The sequence below is a fragment of the Choloepus didactylus genome, chromosome 2, assembly GCF_015220235.1.
Source record: "Choloepus didactylus isolate mChoDid1 chromosome 2, mChoDid1.pri, whole genome shotgun sequence".
Taxonomy (NCBI): domain Eukaryota; kingdom Metazoa; phylum Chordata; class Mammalia; order Pilosa; family Megalonychidae; genus Choloepus; species Choloepus didactylus.
Window position 1 is genome coordinate 76,663,946 of NC_051308.1, and position 24,108 is coordinate 76,688,053.

Consider the following 24,108-nt stretch of genomic DNA (forward strand, 5'->3'; position numbering starts at 1 on the left):
CTTCCTTTGATGAAAAGATTTTATCTTCCAAATTGTACGGCTGTTTTCAGTGGTCATGCTCTTCAGAGTACTCTCTAAAACCAACACCCTATGTGTGAGACGTAGGCATTTTAATTTCTTCCAACTTTATAAAAGAAAAACCAGTAAAAATCAAGCCGTAAAGGTAGAATTTGACTTGAGTTGATCCTGTAATACTATTATTTCTCTTCTGCATGGTTCTTTATTGCCAATAATACTTCCTCAAAGATCTTAGGATCTAAGCACATCTATAGTCAGACAGAAAGAATAATTAAAATACCTCACCAAAAACTCTGAGGTCGATGTCCCTTTGTTTCTCCCCAGCAGCATTCACTGCCACACAGGTGTATCTCCCTGTATCACTGATTTGTGCACTGGTCAGTGCCAGGATTCGACCCGCAGAGAGAACCTATCAATGACAGGAAAACTAAATAACCAACATGCCCTTGACAATGGTCAGTATAAACAGACTTTATACATATATATATATATATATATATATATATATATATATATATATATATATATATATATGAGGTTATCAATTGGCTCTTCTCTAGGTGGATTTTAACTTGGGCATTTTAAAGTGGGGAAGCATCATGTAATCCCCTTCTCATAGTCTCCAGTGACAAATGTCAGAAGCTAGAACCAAATTTAGTAACAGTCAAGGACATTGAGTCTCTATATACAGGATTAAGTGAAGGCAAAATTTCTTTAATACTATAGAGAAAAAAATCCACAAGGGGAGGAAGATGGAAAGAGGTGGGAAACAGTTAAGAAGTTAAAATTCACAATAAAGTAGTAGCCAAATAAACTAATTAGCCACATTAATTGCCTTATTATCCCACCAATCCACAGTTGTACATCTAAAATATTGATATTAACTCTGAATCTTCTATCATTTCAAATTCTGAATGCATTGGTTTTTTCAGGAAAGGTTAAAGTAGAATTATCAAGAGAACTTATGCTCTCTGCCAGGCAAAATAAAATTAAAGCAAACTTGAATTTGGATATATGTGCTTCTGTATATTTAATTTTGATTCAATGCAATGCATTTAGGATTTTTTAAGGCTTAAATTTCATTTCCCATGATATTTTCTTTGAAATTTTTCTTGCTTTATTATTTGATGGTTCATAGAAGTAAATATGCTCTATATAATTACCTGATTCATTATTTCCAGATATTTAAATATAAATCCTATTAGGAAATTCCTTTTTATGCTGTTGATGAACATTTCAATGTGTAAAGTATTACTTGTAGTTGGGGCAAATGGTCAAAATATGAATTCAAACACTACCTACAAGTGAGGTAAGGGAACCATTCAAATGATGACTATTAGAAACACAGCTTTTAATGAATTGTTTTGAAACTCCAGTTGCGTGTCCCTGCTATTTGTGTATGCATGTAGTGTGTGTTTGGACAAACTTTGTTATTCATTCTTCTCCAAACATTTCAACAGTTTTACTAGTTTGAACTTCCTATACTGAATAACAGATAGTAGATTTCACCAAAGAAATGAAAGATGGTACCTGTATTCCATTAGAGAAACTAGAGACAGGGCTCCCATCTTTTAACCAGGTCAGACTTGGGGCGGGGATACCTCTGGCTTCACATTCTAATCTCACCAGATTATTAACCACCACTGCTACCATGTTATTGCTGCCAGAAATAGATGGGGGCACTGAAAAAAAGATTGAAAAAAAAAATAAAAGTAAGTTATATGAATATCACATAATATTTCATCACAAAATAATGAAAAAATATATGTAATTTCCAGAATACTGTGTGGAAATTTTACATGTGGATTTTTTCTTTAAGCCCTTTTAGGTCTCTTATTTGAGATTTTAATCATAGTCATACTGGGAGGTAGGGAAGACAAACATTAATATCTACAATTTATAGATGAGGGAAGGAGGTTTTGCTACTTGAACAAGTTCAGTTTTATAATGCCAGGGCTGAGGCTAGGATTTTTATTTCCTTTTTTTTTTCCTTCCAGGTTAAACAATGGGAACTTATTTGCTCATGGTTTTGAGGCTGGGGAAATGTCCAAATCAAGACATCACAGGATTTTTTTTCTTGATTTTCAGTCACACACACACACACACACACACACACACACACACACCACACACACATCTCTACTGTAGTAATTTAACTACCAATTCCTTTTAAAAGCAATATTAGAGATAATTACTTAGAAATACTCTTTAAAATCTATGACTCTGTTATAGAGTATTTACAAGAACAGTTAATTGTCATTAGTTGATAAGATCATGAAAGACTATTTCAAAAAAACTCATCCAAAACCAATTTAAGTTCAACAGCATGTGAAAACTGACCATTTTAATAAGAATCAGGAAATAAACACTGATAAACATGTACTCTAGAATTTTAAAGAAGCACTTAATTATTTTGAATGTTTCTTTAACCCAGAATAAATCTAGGAATAGTTGCACTAACCATGAACCTGCAGACTGTAAAATAACTCTGTAGCTCCAGCTGAGTTAATGGCCACACATTTATATATGCCAGCATCTGAGATCTGAGCACTTTCGATACTAACGATCTGTCCTCTGTTCAAGAAAGTCACACTTGTGGTACCTGACAATGGACGATTATCTTTGAACCATGTAATAGCTGAAATGGGAAGGGAGAAAAGACAATCTATGTAAACATTTTCTTTTAAAAGCCCAATGCGTAAAATGAGCGCAACTAAAAAGTTTAACAATTTCTTTATTCTTATGTTTATTATTTGAGCTTAATCTGTTTAAATAAACATCCCTTTAGGGCTGACTGTTACAAGAAGGAACCCTAAGTAAAACACTAAGAGCAGAGTCACTGTAAAACTCCTGAAAAGGAATTTAGAAAAAAGGTATTCTTCATATTCTCTTTAATGAGTCAGTACAGTTATTCTTTGATATTTAACTTTCAACCTATTTTAATTGTTTGTGTTGTATATATTCTTGTCATTATAAAAATTTAGCCCAAGAGTCTTAATCAAAACCAAGTACTATCCATATATACACAGTTAGTCTACAAAAAATGAAATTATTGATAGATAGGATTAAACCTATCAGTGATATAAATCAATACAACAAAATAATATTCTCATTATAATTACCATGATTCATAAAGATAATCAATTTGGGCTAATTGTCTTACGATAATTTTAAAGGTTAAAAACATATTTTTCAACACAAATATATGTCAAAAACATTGTAGGAGTTGTGGTCACAGTGTAGATAACAAGAAGATTAAGGCATCCACATATTTCTATGTTGCTCTAATTGATAAATTATTGCATGCAATTAAAGATTCAAAACTGCCATCTGCCTTATGATATAGTCTTATCAATGTATTATACTTGAAATGTATTTGATAACCATTCATTTTTAATAATTACTATATTATTCAGTTTTTCCCAGAAATCTAGAAATGTTAAAGGGCTCCAGAGTCTGAAAGTAAACATACCAGGCACAGGATTTCCAGCTGCCTTACACTCCAGCTGGATGGGGTTGTTTACCACCACGGTCTCATTCAGCATCTTCCCTGAATCCTCCAGACTGGGTGGTTCTGAAGGAGTTCCAAAAGATAATTAATCCACTTAAGTAGGATATTGAAACTGAAATTATTTGCTCAATGAAAATGAAAATTTATTTTTTCTTTCCTTTTTTCACATAAACTGATATTTTAAATAAAATAAAGTATATTGTGCCATTTTGAATGTATTATGTCCCCCAGAAAAAGCCATATTCTTTGATGCAATCTTGTGTGGGCAGACGTATCAGTGTTGATTAGACTGGAATCCTTTGGTTGTTTGCATGGAAATGTGCCCCACCCAACTGTAGGTGATAACTCTGATGAGATATTTCCATGGAGGCTTGGCCCCACCCATTCAGGGTGGGCCATATAAATGGGCTGACAAACAGAAGGAACTCAGTGCAGCTGCAGCTGTGAGTGATATTTTAAAGAGGAGCTACAGCCAAGACAGACACTTTGAAGAAAGCACAGGAGCTGCAAATGAGAGACATTTTGAAGATGGTTGTTGAAAGCAGACTCTTGCTCTGGAGAAGCTGAGAGAGGACAAATATCCCAAGTGCAACTAAGAGTTACAGTTTTGAGGAGCTGAAGCTTAGAGAGGAACATCCTGGGAGAAAGCCATTTTGAAACCAGAACTTTGGAGCAGACGCCAGCCATGTGCCTTTCCAGCTAACAGAGGTTTTCCGGACACCATTGGCCATCCTCCAGTGAAGGTACCCGTATGCTGATGTGTTACCTTGGACACTTTATGGCCTTATGACTGTAACTGTGTAACCAAATAAACCCCCTTTTATAAAAGCCAATCCATCTCTGGTGTTTTGCATTCTATTAGCAAACTAGAACATATACGATCAAGTAGAACTGAAGAGAATTTAGATTATTCATTTCTCTGTGCTCATATAGGAAAATCCTTAGAACTGTAGATTAGCAAAATGGTAAAGAGACTTAAAAGAATATTTTTTAATTGCAATTACTGGTCTGATGATGAATTACTTTTACCAAGAAGTAATCTGCCCAATTTGAACTATTCCAATGAAGAACTCAAACTCTCTCAAAACAGCCTTCTTTATCTTTAGACAATGCTGCCTTCAATCATTTCAGAAAAAGGAGAATCCATACTTATGTTTGCTTATTAGTAAACTTCATTAAAGTGTATTTTCAGCTTTAAGTAATCACTGATAATGCTCTCTATTATTTAATATACTTGTAAAGTCTAAGAGGCATAATGTAAAAATAATAACAATTTAGAACAGAAATGCCAGATGTTTTCAATAATATCTCAAAAAATGGAGAGGGGGAAAGAAGAAAAAGAACAGGAGAACAGCATGATTAGGACTAAACAGATGGTAAAAATAAAATCAAATATATAAATAAGGACCATAAATGTGACTGGATTTATTTCCTCGTTTAAAAGACAAAATATTTCACACTTGGTTAACATAACTTTTTTTTTTAAACTAAAAATCCAAATATACAAAAAGCACAACAAAAAAGAATATACCAAAATGTTGACAGGATAGAGGTGGACAAAGATATAGTAGGAGAAGCATGACATATCAATTTTTGACAAACTTGTATATGAAGCAAAAATCATTAAACATGACAAAGCAACATGCTTCGTGTTGACTGAAACATTACAATTCATGAAGAATCTATTATAATTACAATGCCTGGTGCATTGAATAACAAAGTAGAAATGGTTAAAAAGCAAGGAGAACTTGAAAAATCTAGCAAATGGCATAGTTTAATACACCTCCCTCAGAAATTGCACAGTAAAACAAAAAACAAGGTTATAGAGGATTTGAAAAATAAAATTGCCCATCCCAAATGCATAAATATACATAGATGTGTGTATTTATAGTTAACCAAAGATATATATATATTTCAAATGCCATCAGAACAGTTTCAATATAGACTATGTATTAGGCCACTATCCAAACACATTTTAATAAAACTACAATAGAAAAGAGAATAGATATCAACAATAATATAAGATATCCACATGAGGAAAAACAGAAAATAAAAGCCAAATTGTATGCTTAGAAAAACATAAATTAGAATGAGATTGAATAATATTAAAACCCATGGGATATCACCAAAGCAGTACATTAGTCAGAGGAAATCTTACTGCCATAATTAACATATCAAAAACTAATACTAATGAAAAATAAGGGTTCTAAGAATTCAACCCTGAAACTAAGAAAAAAGACAAGTAAAATTAACAAAAGAAACCAGGAATAAACAATAAAGATGAAAGTGGAAAACAATGCAAATGATAATAAAAAACAACAACAACAAAAAAAGACAATAAAACTTAAAGCTGGTGTTTGACAAGTCTAAAATAAAGTGTGTCCTCAGGGTATGTGTCCTTGTGAGTCAGATCTTTACTGTTCTGGGAGTTGTTTCTGAAGACCTAGCCTAGAACTCCCTGCTTCTTCACTTCTGTAATCCCTTTGGTATGCATCTAACTCCATGTATTAACTCTTCCTGCTTGAAATGCATTTTTGCATTTTTGTTTACTGCTCTGAATTCTAATTTATGATATAGTATTTAAAGAAAACAAGACAACAGACCTTCAAATATGTTTATCTGACACGGTCTGGTTTTAACAAGTAAATATCTGACTAGAAAACATAAAATAATTAATTCATGGCACATTCCTTCAAATCAGTTATTTAAACACTCATTTGAAGCTGGCTGAAATGAAGTGCTCATTGAAGGCTTTGACGGACTGTGTATCTGCCACAATAAAACATTATGGTTGAATAAGAAATACAAGAGCTATGGAGTAGATTGGCTATTGCTCAAAGCACTAGAGAACATAAAGAAAAAAGACTGATGTCAGCAATAATGGTGGAGTAAAGAAATCTGAAAATCTATTCCTCTGTTAGAGAAAGTTCTACACTGGCAAAAATTGTTGATAACAACTTTTCAGAATTCTGGAAATTAACCAAAGCCTTGCAACAATCCAAGGAATATTTAACCAAGAAAAAATGACTGAATCTCATAAGAAACATTAAGATTTGTGTTGTTTTATCATGACCTATTTCCATCACCTACTCTAGCTCAGTGGTATCCTTGAAAGCCAACAGCCCCACAATCACAGCAAAAAAAGCAGCCTAGCAGCCACTGGAGTGGTCAAATATGTTTGGAACTCACCAAAAGCACCATTGCCAGAGGACTGTCATTATTTGACCTGTCTGGCAGTTCCCTAGAAATCCCCAGGCACTGGACTTGTCTTTATTTGACAAGACTAAAAGCTCACTCAGTGTAAACAGCCTTTATCTCATGGTTGTTAATTGAAAATAAACAACAGCAATTATTTAACAGCCTGAGGTGGTGATAATAGTTGGGACAAACAAGAAACTGACAAAAAAAAAAAAAAAAAAAAAACTTAAAAAGGAAAAGATGGGGAATGAAGTGTCCATAGGAAGGCTTTTAAAAATTTTGCAATATTCCTGGGATTCTAGAAGGCAAGGTGCTTGCACATGTCTGGGGGACCAAGGACCAGCATCGAGAAGGCCCTAGGCTCTCACCTCTGACTGACCTTGAGGTTCTGCACAAGCAAGAAGTGAAGGCTAAGGCTGAGTTGTAAACTGCCTATATGAATGTTGAAGGCATACCCAAACATGCACAGTAATCTCCTCAGTAAAGGCTGAGAGAGTTACTGTTCCCAAGAATCCAAGAAATCTGTCCAAATGTTAGCTGACCACTATGCTGAGTTAACCCTTCCGAGGACACTCACAACAAAGAACACAGGCATTATAGATTTTGTTCAGAAAACTCACTGTATTAGTTTTTGTTTGCTGCCATATCAAATTATCTCAAACTTGGTAAGTTAAACAATACATATGTATTACCTTAAAGTTCTATAGGTCAGAAGTCCAATAAAATCTCCCTGGGCTAAAATCAAAGTGTCAGCAGGACTGCACTGCTTTCTAGAGGCTCTAGAGGACAATCTGTTTCAGTTTCTAGAGGCACATTCCTTGGCCAGTTGCCCTCCTTCTCCATCTTCAAAGTCTGCAATGGTAGGTCAAGTCCTTCTCACATCACATCATTCTGAACTTCTGTCTCCCTGTTCCACTTTTAAAGACCTTTATGAAGACATTAGACTCATCCAGGAAAATCAAGGATAATCTTACTCTTTTAAGGTCAGTTGATTAAAAATTCTAAATCCACTTGCAAACTTATTTCCCACTTGTGAAGTAACCTCATATATTCAGAGGTTCTGGGGATTAGGTTCTGAACATCTTTAGGAAACCATTATTCTCTGTATTCACTAAATATACAAACAGCAGTAGCAGCAACAACAAAAGATCTTGGGAAGAGAGGGGTGAGATTTCAGAGTTGCTATACTGCATTATTTAAAATGTCTACTTTCCAACCACAACAACAAAATAATGAGTCATGCAAAGAAATATGAAAGCACAGCTTATACACAGGAAAAGAAGCAGTCAATAAAAACTCTCCATGAAAAAGTGCAGATATTTGACTTACTAGACAAATAATATAAATTAGATCATTTAAATACATTTAAAAAACTATAGGAAACAGTTATTGAAGAACTAAAGAAAGTAAGAGAACAAGGTGTCACCAAATAGAGAATATCAATTAAAATATAGAAATCATTAAAGCACTAAATTGAAATTCTGGAGTTCAAAAGTACAAGTGAACTGAAAAATTCACTAAAGGGACTCTTTAGCATATTTGTGTTGGAAGAGGAAAGAATCAGTAAACTTAAAAATTGGTCAATTGAGATTATCCAGTCTTAGGAACAGAAAGAAAGAAGAATGAAGGAAAATGAACAGAGCCCCAGAGACTTGCGAGTCACCATCGAGCACACTGCCGTAGGCATAAAGGGAGTCCCAGAAAGAGAGGAGAGCATTTGAAGAAAAGTTCCAAATCTTCCCAAATTTGATGAAAATAAAAAAAAAGAATTTATCCATCTAAGAGACTCAACAAACTCCAAGTAGGTTAAACTCAAAGAAACCCACATTTAGACACATCATAATCAAACTGTCCAAGACAAAGACAGAGAGAAGTTTTGAAGTAGCAAAAGGCCAGAAAGCAGTGGGGTGAGATATTCAAAGTGCTGAAAGAAAAAGACTATCAGTGAAGAATTCTATGCCCAGTAAACGCATGCTTTAAAAATGAAGGAGAGAAACTATGATGAAAGAAATCAAAGATCAAAATAAATTGAGAGATATTGCATGTCCAAAGACAGGGAGGCAATATTATTAAGATGCCAATTTTTCCTAAATTGATCTATAGATTCAATACAACCTCAATCAAAATGCAGCAACCATTTGAAATGCATTATTTTCTGGATGTTGGCAAAAGGATTAAAGTTTATATGGAAAGGCAAAAGACTCAGAATACCCAACACAACATTAAAGAAGAAAGTCAGAGGATTAATATTACCTAACTTTAAGACTTACTATAAAGCTACAGTGCTAAAGACAGTATGGTATTGACAAAAGAATGGAGAAATAGGTCAATGGAACAGAATAGAGAGGCCAGAAATGATGCAAACATATATAGTCAACTGATTTTTGGCAAAAGAGCAAAAGCAATTCAATGAGGAAAGGATAGTTTTTTCAGTGACTGGTGTTAGAAAAATTGGTCATCTACAAAAAGAAAAGAATCTAGTAACAGATCTTACATCTCCAATAAAAAATTAACTCAAAATGGATCATATACCTGAATGTAAATTGAAAAAAACTATAAAACTTCTAGATGGTATTATAGAAAATCTAGGTGACCTTGGATGTGGTGATAACTTCTTAGATACAATACCTAATGCACAATCCATGAAAGAAAAAGTTGATGAGTTGGACTTCATGAAAATTAAAATTTTCTATTTTGCAAGAGAAATCATTAAGAGAATGAAAGACAAGCCACAGACATGGAGAAAATATTTACAAAATACATTCTGATAAAGGACTTGCATCCAAAATTTGTGAAAACTCAATAATAAGAAAAGAAATAACTGAATTTAAAAATGGGCAGAAAATTTGAACAGACACTTTACCAAAGAAGATATGCAGATGGCAAATAAACATATGAAAAGATGTTCAATGTAATGTTATTAGAGAATTGCAAATTAAAACAATACAATACTACAGCATGCCTAACAGAATGGCTTAAATCCAAGAACACTGACAACACAAATTGCTGTTGAGGATGTGGAGCAACAGGAACTCTCATTCATTGCTAGTGTGGCTGCAAAATGGTACAGCCACTTTGAAAGACAGTCTGGCAGTTTCTTACAATGCTAAACCTAGGCTTACCAGTCAATCCAGCAATCATGCTTCTAGGCATTTACCTACATGTGTTGTAAACTTACATTTACACAAAACCTTCACATGACTGTTTACACCTGCTTTATTCATTTTTGCCAAAACTTGGACACAACCTAGATACCTTTCAGTAGGTGAATGGATACACAAACTCTGGTATATCCATACAACGGAATATCATTCAGCAATAAAAAGAAGCAATCAAGTCCTGAAAAGACATAGAGGAATCTTGAATATGTATTGCTAAGTGAAAGAAGTCAGTCTGAGAAGGCTATATACTGTCTCATTCTACAAGACATTCTGGAAAAGGCAAGACTAAAAGAGACAGTAAAAAGATTTGTGGCTGCCAGGGGTTCAAGGAGAGAGATAAATAGGGGGAGCACAGAGCATTTTTAGGGAAATAAGACTACTCTGTATGATATTTTAATGGTAGATATGTGACATTGTACATTTGTCAAAACCCATAGAACTGTAAAACACAAAGAGAAAATGTTGATATAAACTGTGAACTTTAGTTAATAGTAGTGTATCAATACTGGTCCATCAATAATAACAATTGTACCACACTAATGAAAGATGTTAATAATAGCAGAAAACTGTGGAGTGGGGAGAGAAGGGTGTTACAGGAATTCTCCTTACTTTCAGCACAATTTTTCTGTAAACCTAAAATTGTTCAAAAAATAAAGTCTATCAAAAATTCCCAGATGAAAAAAAACTGAGATAATATAAGATAATTTGTCAGTAACAGACCCCTATGCAAGAGATACTAAAGGGAATCATTCAGGCTGAAATGAAACAGTAACATGATTACACATGAAGAAATGAATAGTAGAGGCAACTACATAGGTAAGTATAAAAGTCACTAAAAATGTATATTTTGTTTATAACTATTTTTTTCTCCTACCTATTTTAAAAGATAACTGCATAAAGCAATAATTATAGATCTGTGTCAACAAGCACATAATATATAAAGATGTAAAACATGACAATAATAGCACAAAGGATAAGTAAGGTTCTGGAGCTATATAAGAGCAAAGTTTCGTATACAACTGCAACTAAATGATATTAATCCAAAAGAGATTACTATAAATTAAAATGCTAAGTGTAATACCCATGGAAAAAAAAATACAACTCTAAAATATATAGTACAAAAAATTACAAGGGGGAGAGTTTCAGGAAAAAATGGCAGAGTAGGGAGCTCCAGGACTCAGTCCTCCCACCAAAATAACAATTAAACAGGCAGGAACTGTATGAAACAACTATTTTGAAACTCCAGAGGCCAAAAGAGCACTATATACCATCCAGGGAAAAGCTTGAGGAAGAGACAGACAAATTACAGTAAAGAATTCTCAGCATAGTAGCTACCAGAACCCCTCCCCCACTCCCACAGCAGGCCACCATGGGGGGTCCAGTTCCTGGAGAACTGCTGATGACAGGAAGGAACATAAATATTCTCTTCCCCCAAAACAGGGATAGCAGGGATAGGCATAGCTGAACATTGATCTTGGCTTTTGATTAGCAAATTTGGATCATAGAGTCCTGACTCTGAGGGCAGCTATTATTTTAATCCGCCTGGGACAAAGGCAGCAGAATCCATTGTTTCAACCCTCCCTGGACAGGGGTAAAGGCAGTGGATATTTAAAGATGTAGCACTTCTTCAGGGCTATAGGAGAAAGTTAGCTGAAGGGTTGCATTTGTTGGGCAGGCCAGAAAAGCCAACTTTGGGAAGACATTGGAGAAGCTTTTAGAGCCCTTCATGATCCCCTCCCCAGGGCACTCTAGAGCTGGTCTGTGCCCACTTCACAGGTCTCTGAACCTGTTTTGGCTGGGAAAGATTGACTTAGGAGAATACCCTCTCTGGTGACCTTCAGCCCAGACTTTGCCCTCTAGGCTAAGGCAGCATGAGACAAAAGAAGGAGTGTAAAAAATTATAGAAGTGGAAAGTCTGGGATAGGGCCCTGTTGGCACCAAATATCCAGGAGAGGGAGGTCTGTCTCCTGGGAAACAGAGAGGACAACCAAACTTGCATAAACAAGGGTACTCCAAACAACTAACAAGCAAAAGCCCAGGACAAGACAGAGGACCAGAAAGACAAGGAAAACCCTGCACACTGCATTCGCCTTGAGCAGACCTTCTTGATTAGGAGGGCTGAAGCACAACAAAAATTCAGTCTCATCACCAGCTAGTTACAAAACCAAGATCAGACATCCCAGGGAGTAAATCCCAGAGTTAACATTTTAAAATATTAAAAGGTACAGTGTGCAAAAAAAGAGTAAAAGACAAACAAAGGAACAGAAATGATGGCCCATCCAAAGGAACTGGATAAAAATACCAAAAACACCAATGAAGAAGAGAATGTGGACATACTGAGGAAAGCCTTCAAAAAATGATATTAAAAATGCTCAAGGATATGAAGGAAAGCACAAAGAAAGAACTAAAGGAAAGGAAAACAATGAATGAACAATATAAGAGTATAAGTAAAGAGATAGAAATTTTAAGAAGGAACCAGACAGAACTACTGGAGTTGAAGACCACAACAACTGAAATGAAAAATGCCCCGGAGGGTTTGAAGAACAAATTGGATACAGCATAAGAAAGAATCAGTGAACTTGAAGACAAAATACTGGAAATGAGTCAGGCTGAGGAGCAGAAAGAAAAAAGAAATATCAAAAGGGAAAATAGTTTACAACAGCTAAGGAACAGCATCAGGTTCACTAATATATACATTATGGAAGTTCTAGAAGGAGAAGAAATAGAGAAAGGGGCTGAAGGAATATTCAAAGAAATAATGACAGAGAATTATCCAAACATAGCAAAAGACATGAATATGCAGGTCCAAGAAGTTTCAGAGAACATCAAACAGGATAAACATGAAGAAAAATATACTCCACCATATATTGATTACACTATCAAATACAAAGGACAAGGAGAGAGTTCTGAAAGCTACAAGAGAAAAGCAACATGTTACATACAAGAGAGTCCCAATTAGATAGAATGACAATTTCTCATCAGAAACTATGGAGGCAAGAAGGCAGTGGGTTGAAATACTTAAGTGCGGAAGGAAAACAACTGCCAGTCAAGAATTATATATCCAGTGAGACCTTTTTTTTCAAAAATGAGGGAGAAATTAAGACATTCTCAGATAAAAATTGAGGGATTCGTCACCACTAGACCAGCCCTACAAGTAATGCTAAAGGGAGTTCTTCAGACTGAAAGGAGAGGATACCAGACAGTGGTCCAGAGCAGCATAAAGAAATAAAGACCTGCAGTAAAAGTAACCATTTTTTTAATTAAAATTCCAGTATTATTGTATTGTATTGTTTACTGTGTAACTCCACTTCTTACTTCCTAAAGGTGCTAAAATACAAATACATAAAAAGTAATGACAAATCTAGGTTTTTAAGCATATAACATACAAAGATATAAGTGGTAACAAGTACAAAAAAATTGTAGGAGGACAGAGCAGTATAGAAAAAGTACATGGGCATGCTTTTGAAATTAAGTTTGTATCAAACCAAACATGATTGTTATATATTTAGGATGTTAAATTTTAACCCCATGGGAACCACAAGGAAAATAGATGAAAACTTTACCCATATAGAAATGAGAAGGCATTCAATATGAGAGACAACACAATAAAGTAAATAAATATACAGGTAGGCTTTAAGGGACAAACAAAAGGCATAAGGCTTACAAAGGTTAAATAGGAAAGTGGCAGAAGCAAGCCCTCTACTATCAGTAGTGACATTAAATATAAACAGATTAAACTCTCCGGTCAAAAGGCAGATATTGGAAGAATGGATAGAAAAGCATGACTCAAGTATATGCTGCCTGCAAGAGACTCACTTTAAAGTCAAAGACAGAAGTATACTCAGGTGAAAGGACAGAATAAAGATATACCATGCAAGTAATAACCAAAAGAGAATTGGAGTGGCTATACTATTACTGGGTAAAAATAGACTTTAAGTCAAAAACAGTTACAAGAGACAAAGACATTCATTATATACTGATAAAGGGGCCAATTCAACAAGAAGATTTAACAATTATAAATATATTTGCACCTAACAGCAGAGCCCCAAAATATATGAAACAAATACTGACAGATTTGAAGTGAGAAATTGACTATTATACATTAATAATAGGAAACTTTAATATACCACTCTCAATAATGGATAGATATCTAGTCAGAAGGTCAATAAAAAAGCACAGGACTTGAAAGGATACAGTAAACCAGCCGGATCTAACAGACATATATAGAACGCTCCCCCCAATGAAAACACAATACACATTCTTCTCAAGTGCCTATGGACCATTCTCTAGGATAGACCATACCTTAAGTCACAAAACAAGTCCCAGGAAATTCAAAGTTATTCAAATAATACAATGTATATTCTCCAGCCACAACAGAATGAAGCCAGAAATCAATAGCAAAAGGTGAAATGGGAAATTCCCAAATACGTGGAAATTTAACAACATAGTTTTAAACAACCAATAGTTTAAAGAGGAAATCAGAAGCAAAATTAGGAAATATCTTGAGGCAAATGAAAAGGAAAATATAACATACCAAACTTAAGCCATGCAGCGAAGGCAGTTCTAAGAGGGAAATTTATAGCTCTAAATGCTTACGTTAAAAAAGAAGAAAGCTTCAAATCAGAGACCTAACCCCAAACTGGAAGAACTAGGAAAAGAAGACCAAACTAAACCAAAATGAACAGAAAGAAGGAAAAAACAAAGTTGGGAGCAGAGGGAAATGCAATAGCAGACAAAAGACAATAGAGAGAATCAACAAAACCAAAAGTTGTTCCTTGAAAAGATCAATAATTGAGAAAACTGTAGCTAGACTGACAAAGAAAAAAAGAGAGGGGATGCAAACAATGAAAATCAGAAATGAAAAGGGGGACAGTTTACTATTGACCTCATTGAAATACAAAGGACTATAAGAGGATCCCATGAACAACTGTATGCCAATAAATTAGATATCCCAGATTAAATGGACAAATTCTTAGAAATACTACCAACATCGACTCAAGAAGAAATAGAAGATCTCAACAAACCATTATTAATAAAGGAACGAATTAGCAATCAAAAACCTCCCAACAAAGAAAAGCCCAGGACCAAATGATTTCACAGGGGAATTCTACCAAACACTCCATGAAGAGATAACTCCACTTCTCAAACTCTTCCAAAAAACTGAAGAGGAGGGAATGCTCCCTAACTCATTCATCAACCTCATACCAAAGCCAGATAAAGATACCACAAGAAAAGAAAACTAGAGACCAATGTCTCTTATCAGTATAGATGCAAAACTCCTCAATGACTACTAGTAAGCTGAATCCAACAGCATACTAAAAGAATTGTACACCATGATCCAGTGGGATTTATTCCTGGTGCAAGGTTGATTCAATATAAGAAAATCAATTAATGTAAGATAGAACATTAAGAAAACGATGGGAAAAAAACAAATGATCATCTCAATTGATGCAGAAAAGTCACTTGACAAAATACAGCATCTTTCTTGATAAAACCACTTAGAACACTAGGAATAGAAAGAAGCTTCCTCAGCATGATAAAAGACATTTATGAAAAACCAACAGCTAACATCATACTCAATGGTGAGAGACTGAAAACTTTCCCTCTCAGATCTGGAACAAGACAAGAATGCCCACTGTCACCACTGTTGTTCAACATTTTACTAGAAGCTCTTGCCAGAGTAATTAGGCAAGAAAAAGAAATAGAAGGCATCTAAATTGGAAAGGAAGAAGTAAAACTTTCCCTATTTGCATATGATATGATCCTATATACAGAAAGAAAATCCTAAAAAATCTACAACAAAGCTCCTAGAGCAATAAATGAATGCAACCAAGTGTCAGGGTACAAGATCAACACCACAGAGTCAGTAGTGTTTCTATACACAAGCAATGAACAATCAGAAGAAATCAAGAAAAAAAATCTATTCATAATAGCAACAAAAATAATTAAATATTGAGGTTTAAATCTAACCAAGGATAATAAAGGACTTGTACACAGAAAACCACACACACTGATGGGAATGAAAAATGGAGCAGCTGCTTTGGAAACAGTTTGGCAGTTCCTCAAAAAGTTAAACAGAGTTACCATATGATCCAGCAATAACACTCCTACATATATACAACAGAGAAATGAAAATATATGCTCACATAAAAACTTGTACATGAATGTTCATAGCAGCATTATTTATAAGAACCCCAAAGTAAAAATACAAATTTCCACCAAATGATAAATGGATAAACAAAATGTGATGTATACATACAACAGAATATTATTCTGCCATAAAAAGGAATGAAGTACTGATAAATGCTATAACATGGATGTATCTTGAAAACATTATGCTAATTTAAAGAAGCCAGACAAGAAGACCACATATTTTGTGGTTTCATTTATATGAATATACAGAATAAACAAATCCATAGAAACAGAAAGTAGATCAGTAAGGCATATGGGGAATGGAAAGGGGAAGTGACTATTAACGTGCATAGGATTTCCTTTTGGAATGATGAAAAGGTTCTGGAATTAGATAGTGGTGATGATTGCACAACTTTGTGATTATATTAAAACCCACTGAATTGTACATTTAAAAGGGTGCATTGTATATGCGAGTTACATCTGAATAAAAAAGGCTATCAAGTTTAGAATTTTAAATGCTCAGCTCAGGGAACACAGGAAGATGGAGTTTCTATAACTGACATACAGAAACCACTTATGAAAAATCAGATGAATGGTCTGATTTTCTGGTTATCGTATTCCAACAAAATTTGAATAAACAGCCTCAGAGTGTTGAAAAAAAACAACTGTTTTTCTACTCAAAAGAGTTAGAGATGAAAAATTACTGCCTAAAGTCTTTTTCAAAAGCCTTCCTAAGGCTAAATATCAAATCTACTAATCGTTACCTTAGATTTCAGGTGCCCTCTAAGTAGCCACCATTTAAAATGCGTGCTTGGGAATATTAAACACAGAACACAGTAACTAAAAGAGGAAAGCTGAAGACCAAAGAACTCTGTACACAAGAGTTCTTTGGGTATGTTTACTAGCACATGGGAATGACAAGAAACACGTGGACTGGAAACCAACTAAATTCTTACAGGGATTGTTTTGCCAGAGAAATTACAATCCTGTTTACAAACATCTGTGATGGCTCCATCCCTCAAGCACCAGAAAGAAAGAGGGTTCTAGCATAAGTTCGTATAATAAATAGAAAAACCCGATTTCTTTTTCATTTTTAGGTAAGAAGTGAATAAAAATATAAATTCTATTATTCCCTTCTAACATTTGAATGGATAGCCTTGCAACTTTGAACACAGAACAGTGTTCTAGACAGAAGCATCAGTAAGGTAAAAATATCTTACATTAACAATTAAAAAATGTCAGCATTCCCTCAGCAGGAGGTTGAATTCCATTCAACTTTCTGTTTGTTTGTTTTTTTTTCCTTCTTCCAAAAGCTGCATGCATAGCACACCAAAACCACAATACCTTCATTTTGCTACATCATGGGCTAGATGCTCCCTAGTGCTTTATTCACTCACGAGCACGGATTAATTCTTTCAAAACTTTGGTCAAATTTGAATTAATATACAGTGACCTAAAAATGATTTACATGGGTTAATTATGAAATAGTGGGGGAAGAATTCATCTGAATCAATAAAATAGAATAATGGAGTCCTGAATTGAAGTTATTCCTTAAAAAAGGAAAGGAAAAAAAAAAAAAAAAAAAAAAAACCTGTCCTTACAACATTCCCAAGTGTCCCCTTTAAACCACAAGTGAACTATTAAACAAAACACAAAAACAATAAAGAAACTTTTTTTAAAAAAAGAATAGGTATTAGCAGATGTTAGCCAAGCAAATGCTTCAAAAAATAATAATAAAATTAAAAGTTCCTCTAATAATGTTTTCACCAGACAACTAATACAGAGCTAAGAGGGTTCCTGGCCAACCATAAAGGCAGCAGGACTTTGGAAATACTGGTTACAATGTTGGTGCCGTGAGAAGGTCAGAAGCCATACGTGTTTTATCAAAACAATCTTTAAGCTACTATTTAAGGATGCTTACTAGGAACCAGGCACCAGGCTAAGATTTTCATGAGAAGTATTTCACTTAAATCCTCACAACAAACTCCATGAGTATGATATTATTATCCTTCCCATTTTACAGATGAGGAAAGTGAGTTTTTAAAAAGTTAGCAATTAACACAAGACACTGAAGTTACTGAAAGTATAGAGTCTCAAATCCAAGGTCAGTACTTTAAACCACAACATTCTACTTCTTGGTGCGCTTTCACCTTGGTTGATTTTTCCTGAGAAATAATTCTGGGCAGATGAAATGAATGTTTGAACCATTAGACCCCAAACAGTCATTTGTTTGTGGAAACATCTGTTTCACTTGGTAAACATCTGAGGTTTAGATATAATTTCATAGTTTGGTCTAGAGAATAAGAACTTCCAGAATTATGAAACTATGATGATCAAAAAGGACCACCTACCGAGGGCTCCTGCCTCCAATAATAGACAAAACTCCCTTCTGGAAAGTCCCACAAGAATGTTCCTGTTCTCGTGTTCCTGACTTGCTCTTCTAGTCAAGGAGACTAGACGCAACTTCAGCTTTTAGAAACACTTTCTGCCATAATTCAGAAGAATGGCAGCAGGTAGGATCTTTTTGTAACGAAGGAAAATGTTAAACAATTGGAATGCTGAATTTCTTAGGATTGAACACTTTTGGATGACACTGCAGTAAATGCATATTTACTCAATCCGTTGCCCTATCCCTTCAATAAGGATTGGAAATCACAAATCGTATCTTCAAAGGAAACTATAGAAGTAGTTTTGTAAATTTAGAAATATAGATGGTCCTAAACTTAAGAGTTAATTATGTTCCAAATAAAAATGTGTAACTTTATTGTTTTAAAATTGTAATTTATTTGTCCCTCAAAAACACTTATGGTTAGCTTCCAAATTAACATACCAAGCCTAATGAATGCCATGTAAAGCATTCAGAAGTACCGTACATTTGTTTAGAAGATTTGCAATATTACAGGTGATTAAATAATACTCCCTATATTTTATACAATATCCTAAGGGCTTCTTGCATTAATTCATAACAACTGTGTAAGCTAGGTACTATTATTACCCCTATTTTACAGATAAGAAAATGGAGACACAGAAAATTGTAGTAACTTGCTCAAGGACATACACAAACCTAGTTACTAAAAGAATAAAGATTCAAACCTGGGCAGTCTGGCTTCTGAATCTGTGCTCCTAATCCTATGCTATATGTCTTCACTTGAATAAAAGCAATTTAGTTCCAGTATTAATAATTAAACTGAACATGAAAATTTGAACTGAATTGAATTTTATCATTGTAAATATTCATTTTTCCCTAGATTCTTTTCCCCTTCAGCCTGAGGTAGATACTGGTCTATGCCTGTCTAATGCCATCACCAAATGAGATTATTGATTTGATTTCTATAGTTACTTTCTCTCTTCTCAAATAAAGGGCAGCAGGGAAACAAGCCCATGACCAAGGAAAATACCTGGTCAACAAAGGTATGAATTACAGTGGTAGGGATGGGTACCTTAGATTATTTCAACCACCCATCCAAGAATCATCAACTTTATTCATTAGGCTCCTATGTAAGCACTTTTCAATGATGAAGGATATTGAGCTACCCTATCTCTCTGCAATGAGCTCTAATTGTTAACATAGTGTTACTTATGTCGAACAAAATATGCCTTCTTGCACAACGACGGATAACATTTATTGAGCTCTATGCGTCAAAGGCTCTGCTAAATACTTTACACGAAATAAGCCACTTTAATTATCACAACAACCTTATGTAGTAGGTATACAATTATCAACATGTTGGAGATGGGAGACTAAGGCCAAGAAAGAGTGCATAAATTGTCCAAGTGACAGTGATGGTACAATTGTTCTGACCTCTGGAAATAAACACAGCAAGTCTAATCTACGTTCCAGATGCAATCCCTTTAAATATCTAAAAGGCTCTTCCTCAGATTATTCTCTTTTTTAGGATAAACATCCCTTTCTTCATTTTATCTTATTTTCCTAAAATTTTCTTGCTCCCATCTTTCCCTGAATGAACAAAACCAATCCATTAAAGACATAGCTCAAATATCACCTCTTGTGTGGTTTACTTCAAATCCCCCCACACAGAATTAATCATCTCTTATTCTGTGTTCACATAGCACTTCGTGCCTACCCAGTGCGTGCTGGTAGATGTTTAACAACCAGCTCTCTGGGTATAGTTCTTACATGAATGCTGCTAGATAATTTTGTTTATATCAATGAATAAGACAAAACTGAAACAAAGAAATGAGGGCAATTCATTCATTCATCTATGACACAAGTGACTTCTCAGGTGAATCACATATAGTTTTCTAATAAAGACAGAATATTTTTGGACTACACAATGTAACAGCTACTGCCAAGACACACTTTTAAGTTTAATTTCCAGTATTAACATTTTCTCCATCACTTTCTTATGCCTGGGCAATCAGCAAAACAATAAATCAAGCTCTAATTTGTAGCATTTAACAATTTCTAGGGTACAAATACTCCTACCACTGCTAAGTTCAAGCTACCAACATGACATCCCTGAATGTCAAGAGAAGCACAGTAGCACACCATTATAGAGTATCCCAGCCTACAGATACATACAGGTACACTAGGCATAACTTTAAGAGCATAGAAAACAGTAAAAATAATTAGAAGTGATGAGTTACAGCAGTTTGTATTCAAAGCTGCAAAGAGAAAATACAGTTGCTCTAGCTTCAGACAGATGTAGAATAAAATCCCAGCTCTGCCACTTACTCACAGCTAACCATTTTTCTCTTTGAATTTTTGTTCAGTTAGATAAATAATAGGGCTAATCATAGAAACCTCAAAGAACTGTTCTGAGGATTAAATAAGATTTTATATATATACATGGCATGAGTTGGGTCCTCCTAAATGATAACTATAATTTGTTGCTTTTATTTATTTGTCCTCTATTAGAATAGAATCACTCATACATTTTCATATTACAAGCATCTCACATAGATTTGGTTAAATAAATTAAGTGAAATAAATTAAATGATAAGTGCTTCTTTATGGGTTTGTCAATGTCCCTTTTAATATATAGCCCTAGAACTGTGCACAATTCTTAACTACCATTCACTACCCCCATCCTGGTCCCTGGTAACCCGTATTCTAGTTTCTGACTCTGTGAATTTACTTGTTTCTCTTTCTTTTCACATTAACCCAGATGCTTTCCAGCCTGCTTCCCTTCTCTTTGATGATTTTCCACATAAGTGTGCACCCTAATTGCATCCTGTTCCAATAGACATTTTGTTTCCACATTTGGACCATTGGTTTATAGACTGTATTTCCTTAGGTATTAATCCTGCTTTTTCTCTTCTGTTGTTGCTCTTTATTTGATGAGATACTTGATGTCTTCCATGGACACTGGTTTTCAGTCATTCTTGACTACATTGGCAATCTCTAGGCCAGATGTTCTTTTCTGGGCTGATCTTTCTCCATGTACTGGCATGCAGACCTCCTGCATCAGAGACGATGTTTCAAGAAAGCTGGGACTGGCCTCAGGAAGACGTATTTTTAATGTGTGCCACATACACTTTTTTTGCACACTGAAGTTTGACATCTCCTGCTCTATGCAGGTTCTTCCCAGTCCTGGATACATAAACTCTGTCCCTCATTATAAAACCTTCATTTAAGTATTTTAAACCAGTCTAGAGAATGAAAAAAAAAATACCTCTTTTTGATATCATCTTAGAGAGAAGTCACTGAAGTTAACTGCTACCATTAAGTGTCTATGAAGTAGGAGATATTTTACTCTTTTACTCCTATCATCTCTAAATCTCAAAAACACTCTGCAAATCAAGTACTATTATCTCCGTAATAATCCTGAGACTCAGAAAATTAAGTGGCTTGCTCAAGGTAACACAGATGATTGGTATAGAATTTGAACCAAAGTCAGACTGACTTCAGTGCCTGAGATGATTGCGTTATATAATAAAACTATGCGATCTTGTTTAACTGTTTCCTCTTGGCCAACAATGGGGACCAAATAATAATATACCTGAGTACTGAAATTGTTGAAATGGAGGAGATAAATAGCCTGTACAAGGAAGAGAAGAAACCTCAGGGAAGGAAAATGGAAGGTGGTGGTGGGGAGGAGCAATTCTGCCACCAGAACAATTTCAGGTGGAAGTGGGGGACTGAGTGGATCATGAAGACAGCTGGCAAGGAGTACAAGGAAGAGAAAGAAGGCCTTATGAGGAACCACTGGCTAGCAAACTCAAGGCAACTTAAGGGAGGGCAGGGACAGTCTGTCTCCAATCTTCTAAACATGGTGATCCAATTTCAAGATGGTTACATTCAGATATTGGTCTTCAAACTAATTACTCAGTGAAAGGATTAAGGCCGTTTTAAGGAAATTAGTCTGTGTTTGTGAACATTCACAAGTGTTCACATTTAGGGAATTGGAGAAAGAATAAATTGGTTTGTTGGAAACATTTAGGGAACTGATGATTTGAATTATTTAACTGGTTGATTTAAACAAAGGAATATATGCAAAGAAGCAAATTAGAATATTCACTATCCAACTTAAATGTTTTCATTAACTTTATCACTATTTACTGTTTTCATTTGTTAACTATTAATTGCTTGCCTTTTATAATATGTCAAATTAAACTAGTTTCTGGGACATTATTCTAGGTTAAATTTTTCCCTCTGTGTGGACTGCTTACTCTGCATGGCACATTAAATCAATGAAAAGTTGAACGAGCAATCACATGGATTAGAGAAAATGAATAGCATATACACAGAGATTGTGAATATCTCTACAAATATCCTTGGCTGAATTAGGATAGTCCAAGCCTAAAATTCTTGGACCTAAAATTATGGGACTCCAGAACTCTGAAGTCTGACATTCAAGGTCATATAGTCTTTCAAGTTAATTGTGAAGTTAGATGGTTTATGAGGCATTCCATGGCCATCCAGATGTTTTATTAAAGCAAAAGGGTAAAGACCGTGAGCCAAGGATAACTTCTCTTCACAAACCCTCTTATAAGCAGGCAAGAAAATGGCAGGCAAGAAAATCACAAACAATGCTAAGAAACAGCCTACTACTTTTGGTTTTTCAACAAAAGTTATCTATAGAAAGTTATCAGTTAACAGAATACAAATAATTTAAAGCACAGGGTTGTCTTTTTATTTATGGACTATATAAACAGCACATGCTGTTTGACACCCTAAAAACTAAAAAACTTAAAATGAGCAATTATAAACACAATAATTGTATTAGTTTCCTAGCTGCTACAACAAATATCATGCAATGGGTTGGTTTTAACAAAAGGAATTTTCTGGCTCATGGTACAGAGGCTAGGAGATATCCAAATTCGAGACGTCATCAAGGTGATGTTTCTTCCCTGAAGACTGTGGCATTCTGGGGCTAGCAGCTGGTGGTCCTTGGTCCTTGGCTTCTCTGTCACATGGCAATGCACATGGCTGTGTCTTCTCCTTTCTCTTCCAGACTCTGCTGATTTCCAGCTTGCGGCTGCCCCATTGATTCTTTCTTCTGTGTCCAATGTCCCTTGCTTATAAGGACTTCAGGCACATTGGCGTTAAGGCCCACCCTCATTCAGTTTGGGCACACCTTAACTAATGACATCTTAAAAAGTCCTACCTATGAATGGGTTCACACACCACAGGACCAGGGGTTGGGACCTGAACATGCCTTCTGTGGGGAACATGATTCAATTACCAATAATAATGTAAAAAATTATCTAAGTTTTTTCATATAGACTAAAATAAACAGTTGTTTCTTTTACACTACAATTCAATACAAATGAGCCAAACATGTTTTTTTTTTTTTTAAGCCATAAAAGTATTCTTCTGTTAAGATGTGGAAATTACATTACCATGCACATGCAATAGAATGTGCTGTTGTGTTTCTCCAGCCGCATTGGTAGCCACACATGTGAATCTGCCAGCATCTTCCAACATGGCTTTGGCAACTTGAAGAACTCGACCAGATGACTGTATCTAATTGGGAGCAGAAAGCATGGCAGCATTTTATACTTTACACTCAAACTTGAAAACATTCACCAGGATATGCAGATATTTAAATTTACAATATCTAATTATATTTTCATGCCAATATCTTAATTATCTGTTGGTAAATTAGAGCCATATCACTTCAT

At 34.9% G+C, this 24,108-nt stretch overlaps 1 protein-coding gene across 1 annotated transcript in view; it reads right to left on the minus strand.

Moving 5' to 3' along the window:
- Nucleotides 1-24,108, minus strand: part of HMCN1 (hemicentin 1) — a 511,472-nt gene that overhangs the window by 160,418 nt on the left and 326,946 nt on the right. The window contains exons 36-40 of the mRNA XM_037825157.1: nucleotides 23,827-23,950; nucleotides 3,491-3,592; nucleotides 2,480-2,656; nucleotides 1,549-1,700; nucleotides 304-427 (exon numbers count right to left, since the gene is read on the minus strand). Coding sequence (XP_037681085.1) covers nucleotides 304-427; nucleotides 1,549-1,700; nucleotides 2,480-2,656; nucleotides 3,491-3,592; nucleotides 23,827-23,950 — 679 coding nt within the window. The remainder of the gene's footprint in view (nucleotides 1-303; nucleotides 428-1,548; nucleotides 1,701-2,479; nucleotides 2,657-3,490; nucleotides 3,593-23,826; nucleotides 23,951-24,108) is intronic.